Source organism: Pleurodeles waltl, chromosome 7 (assembly GCF_031143425.1).
Source record: "Pleurodeles waltl isolate 20211129_DDA chromosome 7, aPleWal1.hap1.20221129, whole genome shotgun sequence".
NCBI lineage: Eukaryota > Metazoa > Chordata > Amphibia > Caudata > Salamandridae > Pleurodeles > Pleurodeles waltl.
Window position 1 is genome coordinate 963,271,598 of NC_090446.1, and position 21,171 is coordinate 963,292,768.

Below are 21,171 nucleotides of genomic sequence, written 5' to 3' on the forward strand. Positions count from 1 at the left end.
CGCAATACCTTCCCCCAAAATTCTATTGGATAATCGCTACACCCCACTATCTTTAACCTATCAAATTATACATTAGGTAATCCAAATTGTCACCCCACGATAATTTATAACACTTTGATTGGTCTTCATAATTGACGTCTTCGTAGGTGGCACATCTGGAGGGGTTTCGACATCATCTTGGCACGTTTTCTCGGGTCATGAGCTTCTTTGTCCATGGTTAAATGTCCTTGGTACATTCCTTTGTATACTTTTGTTTAAAAATCTGTATAAGACTTATACTAAAGCAACTAGCATGCGGATGAGAACAGGATGAAATTTGCTACATGAGATGAAGGAAAAGAACAAATGCAGGGTCATGGCCCTTTACGAGTCAGCACACTGAAAAACAGAAAATATGCTTTAATATGAGAGTTACACAGCTAAAATCCTAAACTCATGCTAACTTAAGGCCTATGGGTTTTAATACAAATGCAATATTCGTAAGCGTTAATATATTCAATTAATCATGGTGCAAGCAATTATTTCTTATAATCGACATTAGTTTATGTGCACAATAGTAACTTCACGTTTTATATTCATGATTCGAATACACATTAAGCAACTACTATTTATTGTCGTTTTTATATGCAGCATTGTTAGGTGTTTATATAAGCATTTCACGTTTAACATATGTAATATTTAGATTACGCTCTCTCAGTCCCTCCTCCGATGACGCTCGTCATCACACAAACCTTTCCCTTTGACCTTTTACTTTTAATTCTTCACCTTGCGCATAATACACATTTCAACATCTTGCCCTTTATGTGAACTTTCCCAAATTTAATTGAACATTTTCTCTCTTTCACTTTCTTCGTTTCTCCTGGTTCTTTTAGTCCAATTTCTCTTTATTTTGTCATTAATTTTGCATGCCCCCCATAATCCTAATAGACAGACCAGAACAATTAATAGACCCATCAGTATTTTTGCAAGTACCCCATTCCAAATGTTGGTAAACCAGCTCCCAACCCTGGCAATTCCCTTTCCAAATTTCTCCCAAACACCAAGGGGGTCATTACAACCCTGGCGGACGGTGTTAAAGGTGCGGTAATACCGCAAACAGGCCGGCGGACTAAAAAAGGGAATTATGACCCTGGCGGAAACCGCCAACAAAGACAGCCACTTTAACACACCGCCCGCCACGGCGGTACGGACAAGCAGCGTGGGGGTCACCGCCAACAGACAGGCGGAAGACAATGTACCGCCCATAGTATCACAACCCGCCAATCCGCCACCTTTTCCGGGGTGGATTCACCGTGGATAAAAACACTGCGGAAACAGTTTCTGCAATGGGAAAACGCTCACCTCAACACATCCCACGAGGAAGGAGGACACCATGGAGCCGGAACTCCAAATACTCCCTGCTCTTGTCTTTCTGTTCCTCTACGATCACCATCTACGTAGGCGCCGGAGACAACGGTGAGTACTGCACCTATGACATGGGGGGGGGGAGGCAAAAGTCAGGGGGACACACACGCAACACCCCCACCCCACCCTCGCATATTACAACACACACACCAATGCATTCACAAAAATCACAGTAACAACCCACAACCCCCCCGGAAGAATGCAAAGACAAAACGAAATCAGTCCAAACATTGTAATGTATCAATATACATGTCTCAAAAATATACACATATATTAGAAAATCATACAAAAGTATATACATTCCGAGAAGTAGTGCAGATATGCACATATCAATTTCCGTGCACCAATAGTCCAAAAATGCATTGGCGAGGCCCACAAAAGATACCTGTCCACACACGGAGAGAACACTGCCGGGGCATCAGATAGAATTACTACAGGCACCTCATGGGGAAGGGAAGGGGGGGGCACCTCAGCCGGAGGAGTGCAAAGCCAGATCCACGACGAGGCTCCATGCCCATTGATGTATCCTGGGGAGTGCAAAGCCACAGTCTCTCAAGTCTCTACAGTGGGTGGGTTGCCCACTGTTCCATCCTGGGGAGTGCAAAGCCACAGTCTCTCAAGTCTCTACAGTGGGTGGGTTGCCCACTGTACCATCCTGGGGAGTGCAAAGCCACAGTCTCTCAAGTCTCTACAGTGGGTGGTTTGCCCACTTTACCCTCCTGGGGAGTGCAAAGCCACAGTCTCTCAAGTCTCTACAGTGGGTGGGCATTGGTGTGTGGCATGACGTTCTCTGGACTGGGCATTGGTGTGTGGCATGACGTTCCCTCATTGCCCAGCGGGGCTGTGGCAGCCGGGGCCCTCCTGGGCACTGACTCCGGCGGTGGTCTCCTGACCAGTGACGATACTTGGGCCCTCCTGGGCACTGACTCCGGCGGTGGTGGTGGTCTCCTGACCAGTGACAATACTTGGGCCCTCCTGGGCACTGACTCCGGCGGTGGTCTCCTGACCAGTGACGATACTTGGTCCCTCCTGGGCACTGACTCCGGCGGTGGTCTCCTGACCAGTGACGATACTTGGGCCCTCCTGGGCACTGACTCCGGCGGTGGTCTCCTGACCAGTGACGATACTTGGGCCCTCCTGGGCACTGACTCCGGCGGTGGCCTCCTGACCAGTGACGACGGTGCTGGCGGTGGCAGTGGTCTCCTACCCAGTGACGATCCTTGGTCCCTCCTGGGCACTGACTCCGGCGGTGGTCTCCTGACCAGTGACGATACTTGGGCCCTCCTGGGCACTGACTCCGGCGGTGGCGGTGGTCTCCTGACCAGTGACAACGGTGCTGGCGGTGGCGTCCCGACCGCCGGGAAGGATGCCGCCCTTCTCTGCCGTGCTGCTCACACTAGGCTGTGCAGACTTCCTCCGGCCCTTCCCCACCTTTGGAGGAGTCACAGCTGACTCTGCAATTCCCCCTGGAACCCCTGTGAGTTCTTTTGCCTCCAGGAGTCTTCACAGGGTCCCGTCGCCCACTTTCCAATTTCAGAGGCTTTACAGGGGGTGGGCTGCCAGTGCCTTGGCTCCGGGTCACACTGCCTGCCCTGGTGGCCGGTGCACTCCATACACCTTGAACAGGAACCACTGGTTTTGGAGGCTTTTTGGCTGAGGCGCTACGACGGGACTTGCTCCTCCCATGTTGTTAGTTGTGGGGGAGGAGGTGGGGGTCCGCCGCCAGTCCGCTGTACCGCGATGTTGTGCCTGGAGACCGCTGAACGCACCTTCCCCGTAGGTCGTTCCACCTCTTCCTGATGTCCTCCCGATTTCTTGGGTGCTGTCCCACAGCGTTGACCCTGTCAACTATTCTGCGCCATAGCTCCATCTTCCTGGCTATGGATGTGTGCTGCACCTGTGAGCCAAATAGCTGAGGCTCTACCCGGACGATTTCATCCACCATGACCCTGAGCTCCTCCTCAGAAAACCTGGGGTGTCTTTGGCGTGCCATGGGGTGGTGTGTGTGATGTGTGAGGTGGTGTATGTGGTGATGAGTGTTGAGTGTTGTGATGTGTAGTGGTGTGTGGTGTTTTGTGCGTGGATGTTGTGTGGGTGATGGTGTTGTGTGCCTCTGTGTGGTGGGATTGTCTAATCAGTGCTGTCTCTCTGGCCTTCGTGACTAATTTTTGATCGTAGGGGTTTGTGGGTGATGTGGGTGTGTGTTTTATATTGAATTGGGTGTGTGGGGGTGGTGTTTGTATGTGTATCAGGTGTGTGTATTTGGAATTGTCCAATGTGGCGGTGTTTTGGAGATGTGTGTGTATTTTGAGCGCGGCGGTGTGTACCGCCAATGGAATTACGCGGTTGAAAGACCGCCGCGTGGATTCCTGGGTCGTAATAGCAAGGGCGTGTTTCTGTTGCCGTGGAGGTGGAGGTTTTGTTTTCGCCAGTTTAACACTGACCTTTGGTGTGGCGGAGTTGTGTGGGTGACTGAATTTCGGCGGATTCCGAGATGTGTGTCATAATAGCTGTGGCGGAATTCCGCGGCCGCGGCGGTGTATTGGCGGTCTTCTGAACGGCGGTAAGCGCCTTTTAACGCCAATGTTGTAATGACCCCCCAAGTTCTTTCAAATCCTTCAAATCTGTACTATCTCTAGTAAAGTTAGTAAGCATACTTCTAATCTTTTTACTGTTATCTGGAATGAATGAACAACAATGACGCTCATTGAGCATCTTGCAGACTCCTCCACTCTTAGCTAAAAGAATGTCTAAAGCAAGCCGATTTTGAAGAGTCATAGCTCTTTCTGCTGCAAGTTCAGTATCCATCAGGAGTATAGCTCCTGTAAAATTTGTCAGCATGTTATCCATAATAGTGGACAACTTTTGTATCTTCATAGAATTCAAGATAACCCCTACTGAAGGGATTATAGCTCCAAATATATCACCAATGACAGCCGCCACTGATTCTTCTTTTTGTCTAGGATGTTGTAATTCAGACGTTTTAGGTATCTGTTTTAAGTCATCAATCTGGTAAATCTTTGGGAATACTATCCCCAAATAACATGTCCCATACCATCCCTTAGGGAGACGGTAATAAGCATTTAGCCCACAGATGTAATAGATCCCAGGGATAGCTGGATCTTGTCCATTCAGCATAAAGGTCCATTTACTCTGAAACAAAAACACATGTCTGCACTCACTCGTTCCCACAAACAGGTTGTCTTGCTCGGATTTTGGCCTATATATACAAAGCCTACCTACGTGTAATGCATCTATAGCTAATTTTCCTTGTGTCTTGATTGCAGTGTAAGCATAATCATTTTGTAATCTTTCTTTCAGTGCTTTGCGTCTATCATCAGTGTGATCTAAAAAGCTTTTCTCAACAGGTGACAATAAGCAAGTCAAGTTATTGCGATGTCTGTAGGCTGTCCCAAATGTAAGCGTTGGCTCAAAGAATCCCCTAACTATTTTTATATCATGTTCCTTAGCTAACTTGTTTAAGAATTCAATCACAGGTACAAAAGAAAACACAAAATCTAAGTTTGAATAAAAGTATTGCACATGCTCTTGATTGTAGAATCTTGTTAGTAGTAAGCTGCAGCTAATTCCGTAAGTAAGAGGGAGACTATGGTATGTAACTCCCTCCTGCACAGATGAAGGAATTTTAGTACACACATAACAATCTTTTGCATCCATAGTTTCCACATACTCATTTAATAAGCGATAGAAAACATTAGTAGAAAGTTCCCCTTTTGCATTAGTTCCCTCATGCATGTGTATGGCATCCTGCTCGAATCTTTCCCAAGGTGTTAGTGTGGTAGTTTCAGGTTTTAAAGTAGCATTAATGGTTTCTTTCTCTATCCATGGCATTCCTACAATCACTCCCACAATTATCACTGCACACAACACCTATTATAAGTCCTAGCCAACCACACACTTTACTTCCCTTGCTACTACTTCTATTATTAGCCATGTCTGTATAGAATCAGATGGTAGAGCAACAATCAACTAGAGGATGGTTCAAATTCTCTGGCTTTCTGCGTGTATTTACAGCATCTTCACTCGCTCCAGGACCCTTTTTGTCAAATCAGGTTAGCAGCTTGTCGTAATCGAGTTTTTAAAAGTCAATCCAATTTTAGTGTCACTTTTGGTAATTTAAAATGTCTCTCTTTTCTTTCAATTTTCAGTTTCAGATTTTGACCAAGATTTCCTCAGATTCGCTCAAGTACCGTAGTATTGGCCTGATACTTCTCGATCAAAACAGAATGCTAGGAATTCTTGTTGCCATTCCGATGTTGTAGCATACGCCCATTCAGGACCTCTATACCTTCTGTTTTTCTTTTTAGACTTCGTTCACCCTGTTGTTCTCCTTCACTTAGGTCTTCCGCTCGAGATGCATCGTTCTCTTCTATTATTGTGTCGTTTGATACGTCTCTTATCTTGAAGAGTGGTTTATCTGGCCAATTATCACCTCTATGCGTCTTCTCGTGATGTGTCCTTTCAGGACGCTGGACAGCACCCTCCTCTTGTGATATGGTGTTTTCTCTTGATGGACCTGCAGCTGGTTCAGGGGATTCTGATACGTTCTGGTTTCTTTCTAAAATTTCTCCTTCTTCTTCTTCTTCTTCTGGTTCTGTGCCAGGTTTGAGTTCTAACCCGTACTTGTCTAATTCTGGGAGAACTTCTTCTTGATTTAATTCTCCTGTCGCCTCTACTGAGATAGGTACTCTGTCACCTCTCTCGACTGCTTGAGGGACGAGGCTGTTCTCAGAGGACTCTCCGATCGTCTCAGTTCCTTCTTGACTGTTCTCTGGCCCTGAGACTTCTCTTCCTGAAGTTGTTGTGCCGGAAGCTTCAAGTTCCTCTTCAACAGGACACGTTACCCTTTTTGTATGACTGGCATGTATCCAGTTGGAAACTCTGGCACACTTTACAGCAGTAGTAGTCGTCAAGATTACTTGATATGGCCCTTTCCAACGTGGCTCTAGACACGATTTTCTCACGTGCTTCTTGACAACCACCCAGTCACCAGCTTGTAGAGAGTGGCCTGGATCGCCAATCGGTGGCAACGTGTTAGCTTCCACCTGGTGAGAGAAAGAGCGAATCACATCAGCCAAACCTTTGCAGTAATCCAACACCATATCATCTGTAATATTCACTAGCGCGTTTGCAGGTACTGCTGGTAATTTCATAGCTCTACCCATGAGGATTTAATGGGGGGATAGTCCAGTTTTCTTGTCTGGGGTGTTTCTCATTGACATCAGCACTAGAGGCAAGGCATCTGTCCATTTCATGTTAGTTGCTGCGCACATTTTTGCCATTCTCGATTTCAAAGTACCATTCGTTTGTTCTACTAGTCCCGATGCTTCGGGGCGATAGCTACAATGCAGCTTTTGCTCGATGTTAAGTGCGTCACACAGGAGTTTAATCACCTCATTGTCGAAGTGTCTACCCCTATCTGATTCTATAGAGACCGGAAACCCGAACCTTGGTATCAGTTCCCTCAGCAGTAGTTTTGCAACTGTAAGACTGTCATTTCTACGTGTGGGATATGCCTCAATCCAGTGACTAAAAACACACACAATTACCAACACATACTTCAGCCCCCCACAGACAGGCATTTCAATGAACTCCATTTGCATTTTGTTGAATGGACCTCCAGCTCTCCCAATGTGGCTCAAAGTTACCACAGTTCCTTTCCCGGCATTCATCTGTTGACAGATGATGCACCTGTGGCAGGTAATTTCTGCGGCATGTCTGAATTTTGGGTTAAACCAATCAATTTTGAATGACCTGATCATGGCATCTCTTCCTAGGTGAGCCTGTCCATGGTAGAGCCTGGCGAATTGAGATAGAAGGCTGTTTGGCAGAACTAGTTTCCCATCCTCTGAGACCCATAAATCATCTGCCCTCTGTACACATTGCATTCTTTGCCAAGAGCGTTTCTCTTCTTTGCTTGCACGTCTCTGTAAAGTTTTTAGCTCATCTAATGTGTCAACTACCCGCAATGCTAGGTTCAAACATGTGTCATTTTCAGTTTGTGGTAACAATTCCCATTGCTCCTTGAACGATATACAGTTCAAGGCACAAAATCTTGCAACTTGATCTGCATAGCCGTTTCCCATGGACACAAAGTCTTGTGATTTAATGTGAGCACTGCATTTCACCTCGGCAATTTCAAGAGGTAACTGAATCGCATGTAACAAATCCTTTATTTGTTCACCATTTTTCACAGGAGAACCAGATGAGGTCATAAAACCTCTTTGTGACCAAAGTTGGCCAAAATCATGTACAATTCCAAATCCGTATCTGCTATCAGTATAGATAGTGACTTTCAAATTTACAGCTGCGTAACATGCCTTAGTAAGGGCGATCAGTTCTGCCACTTGTGCGGAAAACACTTTCTCGAGCCATGAAGCCTCGATAATACCAGCTATGGTACATACCGCATAGCCAGCTCTCAGTGTTCCAGCTGGATCTCTTAAACAGGACCCATCGACAAACATGATGCAGTCATTTTCTTTTAATTGTATGTCTTGAATATCTGGGCGAGGTTTGGTACACAGCCTGGTTACCTCAAGACAATCATGTTCAAATTCTTCCTCATTTTTGATTTCAGTATTTTCATTAGGAAGTAAAGTTGCCGGGTTAAATAAACTGCAGCGCTTTAACGTGACATTTGGTGACCCCAGTATGATCGTCTCATACCTAGTGAGGCGTGCGTTTGTCATGTGTTGGGTTTTAGTTCGAGTCAGCAGAATTTCAACTGAATGTGGAACCATAACTGTTAGAGGGTATCCCATGACTATGCCTTCACATTGTGTAAGGCTCTGACCAACTGCTGCAACTGCACGCAGACAACCCGGTAAGGCTGCTGCGACAGGGTCTAAGGTAGCTGAAAAATATGCTACAGGGCGATTCGCATCTCCATGGACCTGTGTTAAGACAGACAAAGAACAAGCATCACGTTCATGACAAAACAACAGGAAAGGTTTCTCATAGTCTGTCATTCCTAACTCTGGTGCTCTGCACATGCACTCTCTTAATTCCATAAATGACTCAAGTTCTTCCTTAGACAAAGTTATAGTATATGGCTCATCCTTGATCTCCTTGCCTGTTAGCTTTATCAATGGTTTTGAAGTGATCGAGAAGTTGGGTATCCACTGGCGACAGTAGCCCACCATTCCCAAAAACATCCTGACATCTCTTTTTGTTGTTGGGGGGTTCATTTGCAAAACAGCTGTTATTCTTTCTTTTGATATTCTCCTGGAACCCTTTTCAATCAAATGTCCTAAGTATTTCACCTCCTTTTGACAGTACTGTAGCTTTCTGGGTGACACCTTATGTCCATTCTTTCCCAGATGATTCAGTAATGCAATAGTATCGTATTTACAACTGTCTCTAGTCTTGGATGCAATGAGCAAATCATCAATGTACTGTACAAGAGTTGAATTAAAAGGCAGCACCAGTGGCTCCAAATCCCTCTTCAATATTTGATTGAAGATGGACGGTGACTCAGAAAACCCTTGAGGAATTCTACACCAACTGTACACCTTATCCAGGAATTTGAAACTGAACAAAAATTGTCTGTCCTCATGAAGAGGTACCGAAAAGAAGGCTTGTGATAGGTCTACTACGGTAAACCATTCAGCATCACAGGGGACCTGGAACATTATTACTGCTGGGTTGGGTACCACAGGGCAACATTTTATCACAATTTTGTTTATTTTTCTCAAATCCTGCACAATTCGAACCTTTCCACATGGTTTCTTTAAACCCATTATGGGAGAGTTACATGGACTGCTCAGGACTTCTTTCAGAACTCCCTGCCTGAGAAAATCTGCAATTATTTGTGACACTTCGATAAGAACGTCTTGGGTCATGTGGTATTGCGGCACTTGAGGGAACACTGCATTCGGTTTTATCTGGACTTTAACTGGTTCTACCCCTTTTATTAGTCCTACTTCTTTCCCGGTTAGATCCCACACCTTCTCCGTTACCGTTCCCTGTAATTCAACAGGGAGATCAATCAAGGTGTGCATCGGGAATAGAGTAATCAGGGGGTAATCTTCATTTGTTCCTGTTTCTTCCTCTAAAAACTGACTTTCATCTCCCTCATCATCGCTATTTGTTTGTACTTCAATTCCGTCATTGGAACATGTAATTGAACATTTTGTTTTACACAACAAGTCTCTTCCCAGTGAGGAAACTGGACTCGAGTCACAGACTACAAACCTATGTAGCCCCTGGAAGTTGCCGATCTCGACTTGCACTGGATCTGTAATCGGGTTAGTCAAATACTGATTTGATACTCCAACCACTCTTATAGTATGTCCTGAAAGAGGCAATCTTGGAACTTCTGCACTTTTAACTGTAGAATGTGTGGCACCTGTGTCGACTAGGAATGAAACCTTATAACCCATCACCTTTCCTTCTACATATGGGCCTCTCTGATCCATCTCTAAGGACGCTGCAAGCCTACACTCTTCACTGTCTGAGCTATCATCTGACCAATCTTCATTCATGCTATTTTCACCTCGTAATGGGAACTGTTGTACAGTATTATTTTGATTTGTTACCTGGCCTGTGACCTGCTGAGGAAGCATCACCTGTTGCTGTCCCATCGGAGCCATTGGTAATTGCATTTGCTGTCTAGGCACCATAGGAATCTGCTGCTGTACTAGTTGCATTTGTATTGACTGAAAACGCAGAATTTGCATCTGCTGCATGGGCTGTACCCCTTGCATTTGCACCAGATTGTTCTGAAAATTCGGGGTCTGATGTCTTATTTTCGGACCTCGTGAATTTTGTAATGCACCAACCTTAGTATTTTGCTGAACAGCACCATCCTGCACCATATTCGGGCACTCCCGTTTCCAGTGCCCCGCACGCGTGACATGGTGACATCTTTTTCACCCCTTGCATGTCATTTTGAATTACAACATTATTCATATCTAAACCACGGTTCACAAACCCTCGACCTCTACCCCTTGATTGGGTCTGAAACACACCGTTCATTTGCGGTTGCTGTTGTATCATCTGTTGAACTCCATTTCCCTGTATTCCTGCCTGTGCGGCCCTTATCTGCATCACCATCACCTTTTCTTTCAACTTTTTCTGTTTCAACTCAATTTCGTCACTGCAGTATTTCGCATACTGCAACACCTCATCAATCGGTTTAGCTTGCCAACAAATCAAATGATTCTTAATCATCTGGCTGACTTCTGGTCTCAGCCCTTCAACAAACCTAAACACGAGATGGTTCATATCCTTTGGTTCAATAGTCTCAGTACCACTGTAATGTTTGAATGCCTTTAACAATCTTTCGTAATAGGCATGTATTGATTCCTTTACCTCTTGAGAGGTCCGGTCGATTTTCTGCCAATCAGTCACCTTCGGCGACACTTTTTGTTTCAGAAACTCAATCACCTTATGATAATACTTCATCACCTCTTCGGAAGGTGCCCCGGTCACCTTATCCCTTGCTGGTTCCTTTGTCGGCCAATCGACTCCTCTCTTACACTCAAGCCACAAATCAGGCGGAACAATGATCTCAAACAAGGTATTCAAGTCTTCCCAGAGACATTTCGCAAGTTTCACAAACCTATCTGTCTGCTGATACCACTCGATCGGTTTGTCTCTCAATCTGGGATAATCGTTAGTAAAAGAAAAAGGGGGTCATTCTGACCCCGGCGGTCAGAGACCGCCGGGGCCAGGGTTGGCGGGAGCACCGCCGACAGGCCGGCGGTGCCCCGCAGGGCATTCTGACCGCGGCGGATCGGCCGCGGTCAGATGCAGAAAACCGGCGGTCTCCCGCCGGTTTTCCGCTGCCCTTGTGAATCCCCCATGGCGGCGGAGCGCGCTCCGCCGCCATGGGGATTCTGACACCCCTACCGCCATCCTGTTCCTGGCGGGTCTCCCGCCAGGAACAGGATGGCGGTAGGGGGTGCCGCGGGGCCCCTGGGGGCCCCTGCAGTGCCCATGCCAATGGCATGGGCACTGCAGGTGCCCCCGTAAGAGGGCCCCACTTTGTATTTCAGTGTCTGCTTTGCAGACACTGAAATACCCGACGGGTGCCACTGCACCCGTCGCACCTTCCCACTCCGCCGGCTCAATTCTGAGCCGGCGTCCTCGTGGGAAGGTTGATTTGCCCTGGGCTGGCGGGCGGCCTTTTGGCGGTCGCCCGCCAGCCCAGGGCAAATCCCAAAATACCCTCAGCGGTCTTTCGACCGCGGAGTGGTATTTTGGTGGGGGAAGTCTGGCGGGTGGCCTCCGCCGTCCGCCAGACTCAGAATCACCCCCAAAATGTCTCCTCTGGTCCATGGCACGTGAATTAGGACACCACCAGCTGTTTCTCTCATAGGTAATATTTTTACTGATTCCAAATCAGGTGAAGCCTTAGCTTGATTAGATCCTGGACTGTCTCCCTTTCCCTTGTCTCGTTTCTTTGCCCATCTGCCTTACCATTTCTCCAGTGCCCCCCAAATTTGTGCGCTTTGCAACAACTCTTTCAAATGTGCCTTCATTCCCGCAGACCTCATGTGTTCAAAATCTTTTGAATCAAAATCTAATCTGTAACTTCTTTTCAAATGTTTAGTGTTTCCGATATCAATGTTGTATTTATCCGCCAGGTTGGCTAATCTCTGATGCACTTTGCCCACTTCTTTGGTAATCTTAGGGCATAGGTATCTCAGTTCTGCCTCTGTGTATGACTCCAATCTATTTATTCCCATTGTACCTTCCACTAACTCAGCAGCTTCTGCCCCTAGTCTCACAAAGTTCAGGTATTCGTCTTGTTTTTCTTTTTCTGGCTCGACTGTAACTACTGCAGTCTTTTGTGAGGTATAAGTCTTTTCTAACCATTCGTTTAACTGTTGGACTGTAAAACCCTGCAACTAAATGTTCCCTGCATGTATCATTGGCGAATGTGAGGTGTTCGTACTCATTGTTTGTGGAGTTACGACTCCTAACCCTGCTTGACGCATGGCTTCGAGGGGTGCTCCCACCGGACTAAGGTCCATTAAGGGCCTCGGTTGTTCAACTGTTTGCTCTCCGGGGGCCATAATCTGTGGAGTTCCCATAGACCCTCCTCTTATCGCATCTTGAGTCATCACTCCCTGATCACACGTGCCTGTTTTGCCCTGTGCATACAATGGTACCGGTGGACCAACAGTAATTGGTAACGATATGGCAGCAGGTGTTGGAGCCCGGACCCAGACTCCGTGGAGCAGTAACTCCATAGGTCTGTTCTAAAGTACCTGGGACAGGTACTAATGGCGGGCCAGCCACTGGGTTATACCCTGGTATCAGCTGTGGCTGTGGTTGAGATAACAATTTCGGGGTTGATTCAATCTGTATTAACCTTGACTTTGTGTATATCGGGTCTGGCAGCACTATTAAATTTATAGTCGTCTCAAGTACTGGGACATCTGGGTAGATTCTCTGTATCAGCGGTGGAGGCTGCAACTGTATCGGTATGTCTGGTGCAGTGGGTACACTGACACCATTCTGTATCGAAGCAGTATCACTAGTCTGCACCGTATCAGTAACTCCCTTTTCCTGCGTCTGGTTCACAGGGTCTATGCTAGTACTCGGTGCACTGTCGCTCACTGCATAAGGTGGCGGACGATCATGTAATAATCTGTCCATGAATTCCTCATCATCTGAATCATCTTCCTCTTCCCAAGATCTTTTATTCTCTTTAGATTTGTTCGAGTCTTTATCTGTTTTGCAAGAGGCCTTCTTTCCTTGTGTCTCTTCTCCCTGTGCTATTGCTGGGTACAATTTTAATCCGTCTACAATCCCCCGTCTCCACATTTTGTTCTCGTTATCCCACCTGGCCTCTGCATAAGATTTTTCTGCCCTTCTCAATCTTCTCTGAAACCTTTCTTGTCCATGTTTAAATGCCATCAAGTTCCAAATTGCTAACGCCTCATACTGAGCTGGTCTCGGAGGTGGTTTCTGTGTACTTAACATCCACCTCAAATTCTCTAGTACCTTTGGATTGAATGTCCCATGTTCTGGGAACGCTAGACATCCTTCTTTCTCTGTTAATTTGCACCACTGTTTCATCCATAAACAAGGTGCGACACCCTTCTCTTCCATGACTATATAGGCTGGAGTACCCTCAGGTGGTGTATGCTCCCCATCGGTTGCAACAATATACACATCTCCCTTTAGAGCACTTTTGAACGCTTTAACAAAATTCATTTTCGCGATTCTCTGTTAGTTTTGTATTCAATCAGAAGTGACTTAGTTCCCAGGACACTCTTCACCCGCCTTTCTCAACCTTTTGCCTCTTACGGACGGCAGCCAATCCGTACGCGACCCCTCTCGACAACTGACCTATCTCAGCACGGCACCACTGACGCTACACTCACATACATACTGCAGCTGACAAAGTCTTGCGGCTTGTCTGTTCCTCACTGAACCCATACAAATCCATACAACTAATGCAATTATTGCGAGGACCTTAAATGACAACACAAATCTGCCGGTTTACTACAGGAAGGGTAACACATTCGCTTCAGAACTTTACAGAGATTTCACTTGAAGCCTCGGCCGCTACTCTCTCCTTATCAGTTCCCGCAAGCAGAATTCGACCCGCAAATCCTACTCTCGACTTGTCAATGACTCCTTCTAGTGCACTTTAGAATTTGTCAAATCTCCATTGAAGGTTTCACACACACATTACGATTCAAACTTGACTTGTCAACCACGCCCGATTTACCTATTAAACCGCACAGATTACAACATAACTACACCTGTCTTTATACTCCGGAGTCTTAGACCTCACCAGGTCCGTACATAAACAACCAACCACGTGGATAATTTTGAGCATTAAGCGCCACACTTACATGAAGTACGCTGACTTCCCTACACTCATACTGCGGAGTACGCCCACTCCTAATAAACAACACATATTTTGGCCTAAATACACACGAATCTTCACAATCACCTGCAAAATGCATAAGCTAAGCAAGCGCAAAAACCATAACCACATACATTATGGTGCCAAGAACATTCCCAACTCATTTAGGCAGGCTCCGAGATCCCGGGAAAATCCTGGTGAACTTAGAAACCCATCATACCTCCAATTTGCATTATCACAGAAAAACAAATTAAACAATGAATCTCCGTCCTAGGGCCCCCAAGGGCCAAACCGTCGCTCTGCTACCAGAACTGTTAACGCGTCCCTTTATGTCGATTTTATACACATTAGGACTCGTTTTAGGCCAATGAATCTTTTGACCCAGTGGTGAGACACCGTAGGACGAGATAACTGATCAATATGTCAAGCAATATATCAATAAGGTCATCAATATTTATCACCACATTACACTTTATTTTGGATAAAGACATTAATCAAATTGTCGACGCAACCATGACCTTTTCAGCCACGAATAACCACACCTTCTGATAGAATTTTATGAATTTTATTCCCTATTGATTACAATCTACTAGCAGATGTGTCAATCTCAAAATCAAGAAGCATAAGAGCATAGTCAGAATATGGTAACTATGATAGGATTTCAATAGTGCAAAGATCACAAACATAAAGGCATTACATAGGGTAAACATGGATCAGAATACATAGAATATCATGTAAGTCTCAGTTCAGCACAGTACAATGTCAGTCTCGTCTATTTATGTCAGTCAGGGTGATCACCTAGCCTAGCCACTAATTAGCATCAGCATGTTGGACTTCATGCAAAATAATTTAGAACACCAATTTAGAAAATATCTAACTATGGTCTCTATTAAAAAATACAGCAGTTGGTACCTAGAAAGGAAAAGCAAATAGACAAATTACGGTAGCATTGTCATAATTACCCTCCAAGGATTTAGTCAGCACACAGGATCAGTCTTCGTCTTCAGGACATCAGTCGCATCGCCATCAGTCTAACTTAGTCTGGTAGAAAGGGGACACTTCCCTCATATGGAGGAGAAGCATAAAGGGAGTCTATGGGTGAGGACAGTTTATTAAGTCTCAAATCACCAAACAGAGTGACAGAGTTTCTGGATAAAATCGATAGCATTCCCTACCTAATTCTCTGGACTCTTCTGTGACATTGGTTTTTATCCCTTTTTCGCAATACCTTCCCCCAAAACTCTATTGGATAATCGCTCTACCCCACTATCTTTAACCTATCAAATTATACATTAGGTAATCCAAATTGTCACCCCACGATAATTTATAACACTTTGATTGGTCTTCATAATTGACATCTTCGTAGGTGGCACATCCGGGGGGTTTCAACATCATCTTGGCACGTTTTCTCGGGTCATGAGCTTCTTTGTCCATGGTTAAATGTCCTTGGTACATTCCTTTGTATACTTTTGTAAAACTTATGAGCAGGCTGAAAAAAGAGTGCATGTAGCTGTTTATTCCCTGCTGAATCCACCTAATTGTGTCTAACGTCCCACAGGGTTTGAAGACTGGATCCCTCTTCTTCCCGGGGGGTAATGCCACCTACCAGGGGGAAGAGGTGAATGTGAAGAAGGTGGAGTCCCCTACCCACAAGTGGGACAATGACACAGAGTGGCGGGCCAATGTGGAGACAGTCATGAAATGGTTCACAGAGGACGACCTGGATTTTGTGGCACTCTACTTTGGGGAGCCAGACTCTACGGGCCACAAGCATGGACCAGACTCCTCACAGCGGAAAGCGATGGTAAGCCAGCTGGATCGTATCCTGGGTTACATTCGGAACCGCATCACCCACCATGGCCTTGCATCAAAGCTGAACTTGATCCTTACCGCTGACCACGGCATGAGAAAGGTGATGAAAAAGCCTGAGGTTCAGGAGATCATCCTCGGTCAGATTCCAGGCTTCTCTTTCAAGGACATAGAATTCGATCTGGTTGACTATGGTCCTACGGGTCTCCTGCTGCCCAAGGAGGGAAAACTCGAGCAAGTCTATGAGGCCTTGAAGAAAGGCCACCCCCATCTCAATGTCTACAAGAAAGAGGAGCTGCCTGAGGCATTGCACTATTCCAAGCACCCAAGGATCTTGCCACTGGTCGTATTTGGAGATCCTGGATATGTGGTTCATGGGGTGAGTCTAATTTGGGATATGGACTATGACCATAAAGCCATGTGATATAAAAATCATCAAACTATACCAGGTCTTGTATGCATGACACCATTTGTTAACAGAACATGTGGGGGTGGGGCTCGTTTGCACACCTTTTCACCACTGAATATGTCTTTGTTTAGACTATCTGAGCACCTCCTGTGACCCCATGCTGTCCTTAGATCACCCCTATCAGGGGCACTTGCATACACACACTAAGGGGGTTATTACAACTTTGGAGGAGGTGTTAATCCGTCCCAAAAGTGACGGTAAAGTGACGGATATACCACCAGCCGTATTACGAGTCCATTATATCCTATGGAACTCGTAATACGGCTGGTGGTATATCCGTCACATTTGGGACGGATTAACACCTCCTCCAAAGTTGTAATAACACCCTAAGTCTGCTGACAGCTGTTTGATGCATCCGCCACTTCTGTTAGAGGCATGTACATGGATCAACATCCTCTGATCGGGGCATTTCTATGTATTCACTATCTCTGCTCGAAATAAATCTGCTATCTCTGCTTGGAGTGGTGCATTCATCTACCACATCTTTTAGGGGCTGTTCATTGGATCCACAATTGCCTCTTCTTGGGACTCTTCCATACACACACTATAGCTGCTTGAGGTTTTTCTATTGATCCATCACATCTATGCAGGGCTTTTACCAGTGTACACCACTCTCCTTTAGGCTGTAGCGGTAATTTAGTACCTTTGCTTGTGGCGCTTTCATGGATATATCCCATTTAACATCAAGGTCAGTCTCTGGATCTATCAGACTTACTGTGTAGAGGTAACACCCTTGTCTCTTTTTACTCCCTTCCAGAGAATCCCAGTTCAGTTCAACAAAGGGGAACATGGCTTTGACAATAACGACATGGATATGAAGACCATCTTCCGAGCTGTTGGGCCGGCGTTCAAGAGCAATCTGAAAGTGGAGCCTTTTGAGAGCGTGCATGTCTATGCACTGATGTGCGAGCTGCTGGGTATACGCCCTGAAACGCACGATGGATCACTGGAGAAAACGTGGAACATGCTGGTTGAGGCCATACCAAGTAAGTGCCCATTGAACCAACTCAACAGTTTGAATCAAATGATAGCACAAGTATTGCTTAGCATGCCAATTATCCCCCACCTCCGTATTTTTTGCTACACAAGAGGCCTCAGACCACAGCCCAACACATGTATAGCTTCCACATATCACACTTGTAGTGCTCCACAAAGCTCTAGCTGCTGCCCAAAACAGTTACCCTGAATGCCACCACAACTGCTGTTAGGTGCATCAGGGTGCTTGACTGTAACTACAAATACATGACGTGCAACACTTCAGCTTATGGTAAAAACCTAAGAGACCTGAATCCCCTTACACATCCAAAACTTTGAATACCCATAAGAACAAGACTCCATACTCAGGTCTCCTGGGTCTATGGTACATAATGTAAGTAGCAGATCATATATTTTACCATTAAAACCATAGTCTTCCTGCAACACAGGAATGACTTCTATGGCCACTTGTTAGTATGGAATGCAGCTTTCATGTCTGCAACTGCCCGTCCCTTGAAAGTCTCACTGGCAATCAGAACTCTTTCTATAAAGTAGAAGCAGGTTAATAGACTCTAAGCAGACAAGACTGGCAGATTTCCCACCCCTCCATGCTTCCCTGCTAATGACTTCCTGTACTCTCAGAGTCATAAGACAGTATGTTTAGGCACATACCAGTCCCATAGTCCAGTAACAACCATGAAAACGTATGTACTATAGTGTACATTTTCCAAAGGGCCAGTACCTCTGAAGGGCTTTTAAAGCCTTGAGTCCAACTCATGTCTGCCTTACACCCAATTACTGGTTACCTATACCTCAGCCCTACTTGCCCTTTAGTAGAGTCACAGTGTTGGAAATGGTCCCCTCTGCAGGTTCACCTCCAAAACATTTTGCCTTCACCCCTCCTGTCATGTGAATTTTGTTTTTGTTGCCATTAGGACTCTGTGTACTCTACTACTGCTAATCATTGTAAAGTGCTTGTGCTCTGACCCTGTAAGTTAAATGCTACTAGTGGGCTTGCAGTACTCTTTGTGCTACCCAGTTAAGTAGCCCTTTAAACATGTCTCAGGCCTGCTATTGCAGCCTGAAGTGCAGTTTTAAATCTGCCCCAAACCCTTAAGGTAGGCCTTAAAGGCTCATAAGTTAGAGTGCATTTTATTTAAAAAGTAGGACATGTGGGTTTACATATTACTTGTCCTGGTAGCGAAAAACTCCTAAAGTAATTTTTCACTATTGCAAGGCCTGCCTCTTCTATAGTTTAGGAGCAAATAGAAAAAAATATGTTTACATTCAAATGAATTGTGATTTAAAACCCTTGTTAATGGTAAAGTCGGGTTTTAAATCACAAATCTGAAAATGACAATTTTAGAAAGTTTTCATGTCCTAACAATTTGTGACTTTTTCCATTATCCTGGGTCACATGACTGTTAATACCTTAGAAGCTGGCCTTTGTGTATTCATCCCAGACAGTGAGACAAAGGGGAATTAGCAGTTGAGCGAATGGGCCATCCTACCAGGATGGTTGGGGCAAAGCTGTTCCCTGCCACTCTGACATATTAAATGGCTGCCTCCAGCACTCTCACAAAGGAACTTCACAGCAGTTTTTTGTCACCCTAGACTACTTGGAGCCTTAGCAGGGGAAGGAAGTAGCTTTCCAGAAACAGATGTGGTAGAGGAAATCCCTTCACTTCAAAGGCTGGCACAAGGTATAAATATGGGACCCCTCTAGCCACACATCAGATTACTTCTGGACCCATTGAAGACTCAGGCGAAGGACTACTCCTCCCTACTGCCCTACTGCTGAAAGGACTGCCCTTTTGCCCTGCTGCCGGAGTAAGGAAGATACAACTTGCTTCTTGAACCCCGGGCCACAAGAGTGACTCTAAGGGCTAATTAGCTGGCCTCCTGTTCGGATATACAGGAACACAACAAGCTCCAGAGGCCTCCCTGCACCTGCCCAACTGACTTGCCTGCTGCTCATGGACCTGCAACTGGATCTACCTGAGCTCTGCTGACCTCTGCTAAAGTGAGTCCCTGATCCCCAAGAGGTACCTCCCCAGGACATGGATCCTTGGTTTAAATCAGAGTCGGTTTTTCTGTAAGAAAAGGAGAAAATCTAAAGTTTTGGGCTTTTTGTGACTCCAAACAAGCCCTTTCGCACACAGACATTTTCGGCCCGTAAAAATCACCAACCAGGGAACCCAACTCTTTGCACTACAGGGACGACAGCCAATGTGAGATCTGCACTTTGCACTACAGCAACAACAGCTGGGGGTGACTATCAATGCAAAGCTTCAGTAGCGACTGTCTGTGATGCCCGACTGGGTCTCCACACTACAGCAATGACTGTCCGCAATGCCCCGCTTGTTCCCCGCGTGACAGCAACAACCATCCGCAACACTTTCTTTGCTCCTCGCAGCCTCCTCCACCTCAAACTGGACTGTTCAAGCCGGACTTTTAGAAGGTAACTTTTTCAGAAGGATTAACCCAGTCCTGGTATCCGGCATCCGGCCAATGCTCCTTTGCGGTCTGCCTAACCTTCTGACTTTCTCCCATCTAGCACGACCAAATGACCGTGACTAAAACTTTTAAATTGCATAGCTCCAGATTAACTAATTGGACTTGTGTTGTTATTTATTAAACTATACTCTATTTTTTAAGTTGGTGTGGTATTTTTCTTGTGTTGTATTTTCATTTTATTACTGTTTATGTGCTGCCTAACTGTTTTTGTGCCACGCTACCAGAAGGGTTGAGCACAAGTTAATTTACTGATTTTGTGGTTCACCCTGAGAAGGATTGTGGTTGTTGCTTGCTTGGGGTTTCACCCCTTCAACCAATAACACAGTGTTTTACTCATAGCCTCTCTGATATCACTCCAGCCCAACTTTCTAAACCTACCCACCCGGTGATAGGCACAGAGTAGACACAAAGGGGGTCATTCTGACCCTGGCGGCCGGTGACCGCCAGGGTCACCGACCACGGGAGCACCGCCAACAGGCTGGCGGTGCTCCCGAGGGCATTCTGACCGCGGCGGTTCAGCCGCGGCCAGAAAGGGTAAATCGGCGGTCTCCCGCCGGTTTACCACTGCCCTTGTGAATCCTCCATGGCTGCGGAGCGCGCTCCGCAGCCATGGGGATTCTGACACCCCCTACCGCCATCCTGTTCCTGGCGGGTCTCCCGCCAGGAACAGGATGGCGGTAGGGGGTGCCGCGGGGCCCCCGTAAGAGGGCCCCGCAAAGTATTTCAGTGTCTGCTAAGCAGACACTGAAATACGCGACGGGTGCAACTGCACCCGTCGCACCCCTGCAACTACGCCGGCTCAATTCTGAGCCGGCGTCCTCGTTGCAGGGGCATTTCCTCTGGGCCGGCGGGCGCTCTTTTGGAGAGCGCCCGCCGGCCCAGAGGAAATGTCTGAATGGCCGCCGCGGTCTTTTGACCGCGGTGCGGTCATTCAGCGGCGGTACCTTGGCGGACGGCCTCCGCCGTCCGCCAAGGTCAAAATGACCCCCAAAGTGGTTCTGTCTCAGCTAACATACCAGGATGCTTGTATTAGAGCCTCTGAGGTTAAAGGGGTATTTTCAAACCTCTGGGGGTATTAGACCTTTCCTGTAGCAGTCGGTTTTGTTTTGGTGTCTTTTTAATATGGAGAACTATTGCAGTGCTG

The 21,171-nt window shown here is 46.2% G+C and overlaps 1 protein-coding gene across 1 annotated transcript in view; it reads left to right on the forward strand.

The window, feature by feature from the left end:
- The window catches only part of ENPP7 (ectonucleotide pyrophosphatase/phosphodiesterase 7), a 91,713-nt gene that overhangs the window by 14,039 nt on the left and 56,503 nt on the right, over positions 1–21,171 (forward strand). Inside the window, exons 3-4 of the mRNA XM_069199706.1 lie at positions 15,816–16,445; positions 17,293–17,521. Coding sequence (XP_069055807.1) covers positions 15,816–16,445; positions 17,293–17,521 — 859 coding nt within the window. The remainder of the gene's footprint in view (positions 1–15,815; positions 16,446–17,292; positions 17,522–21,171) is intronic.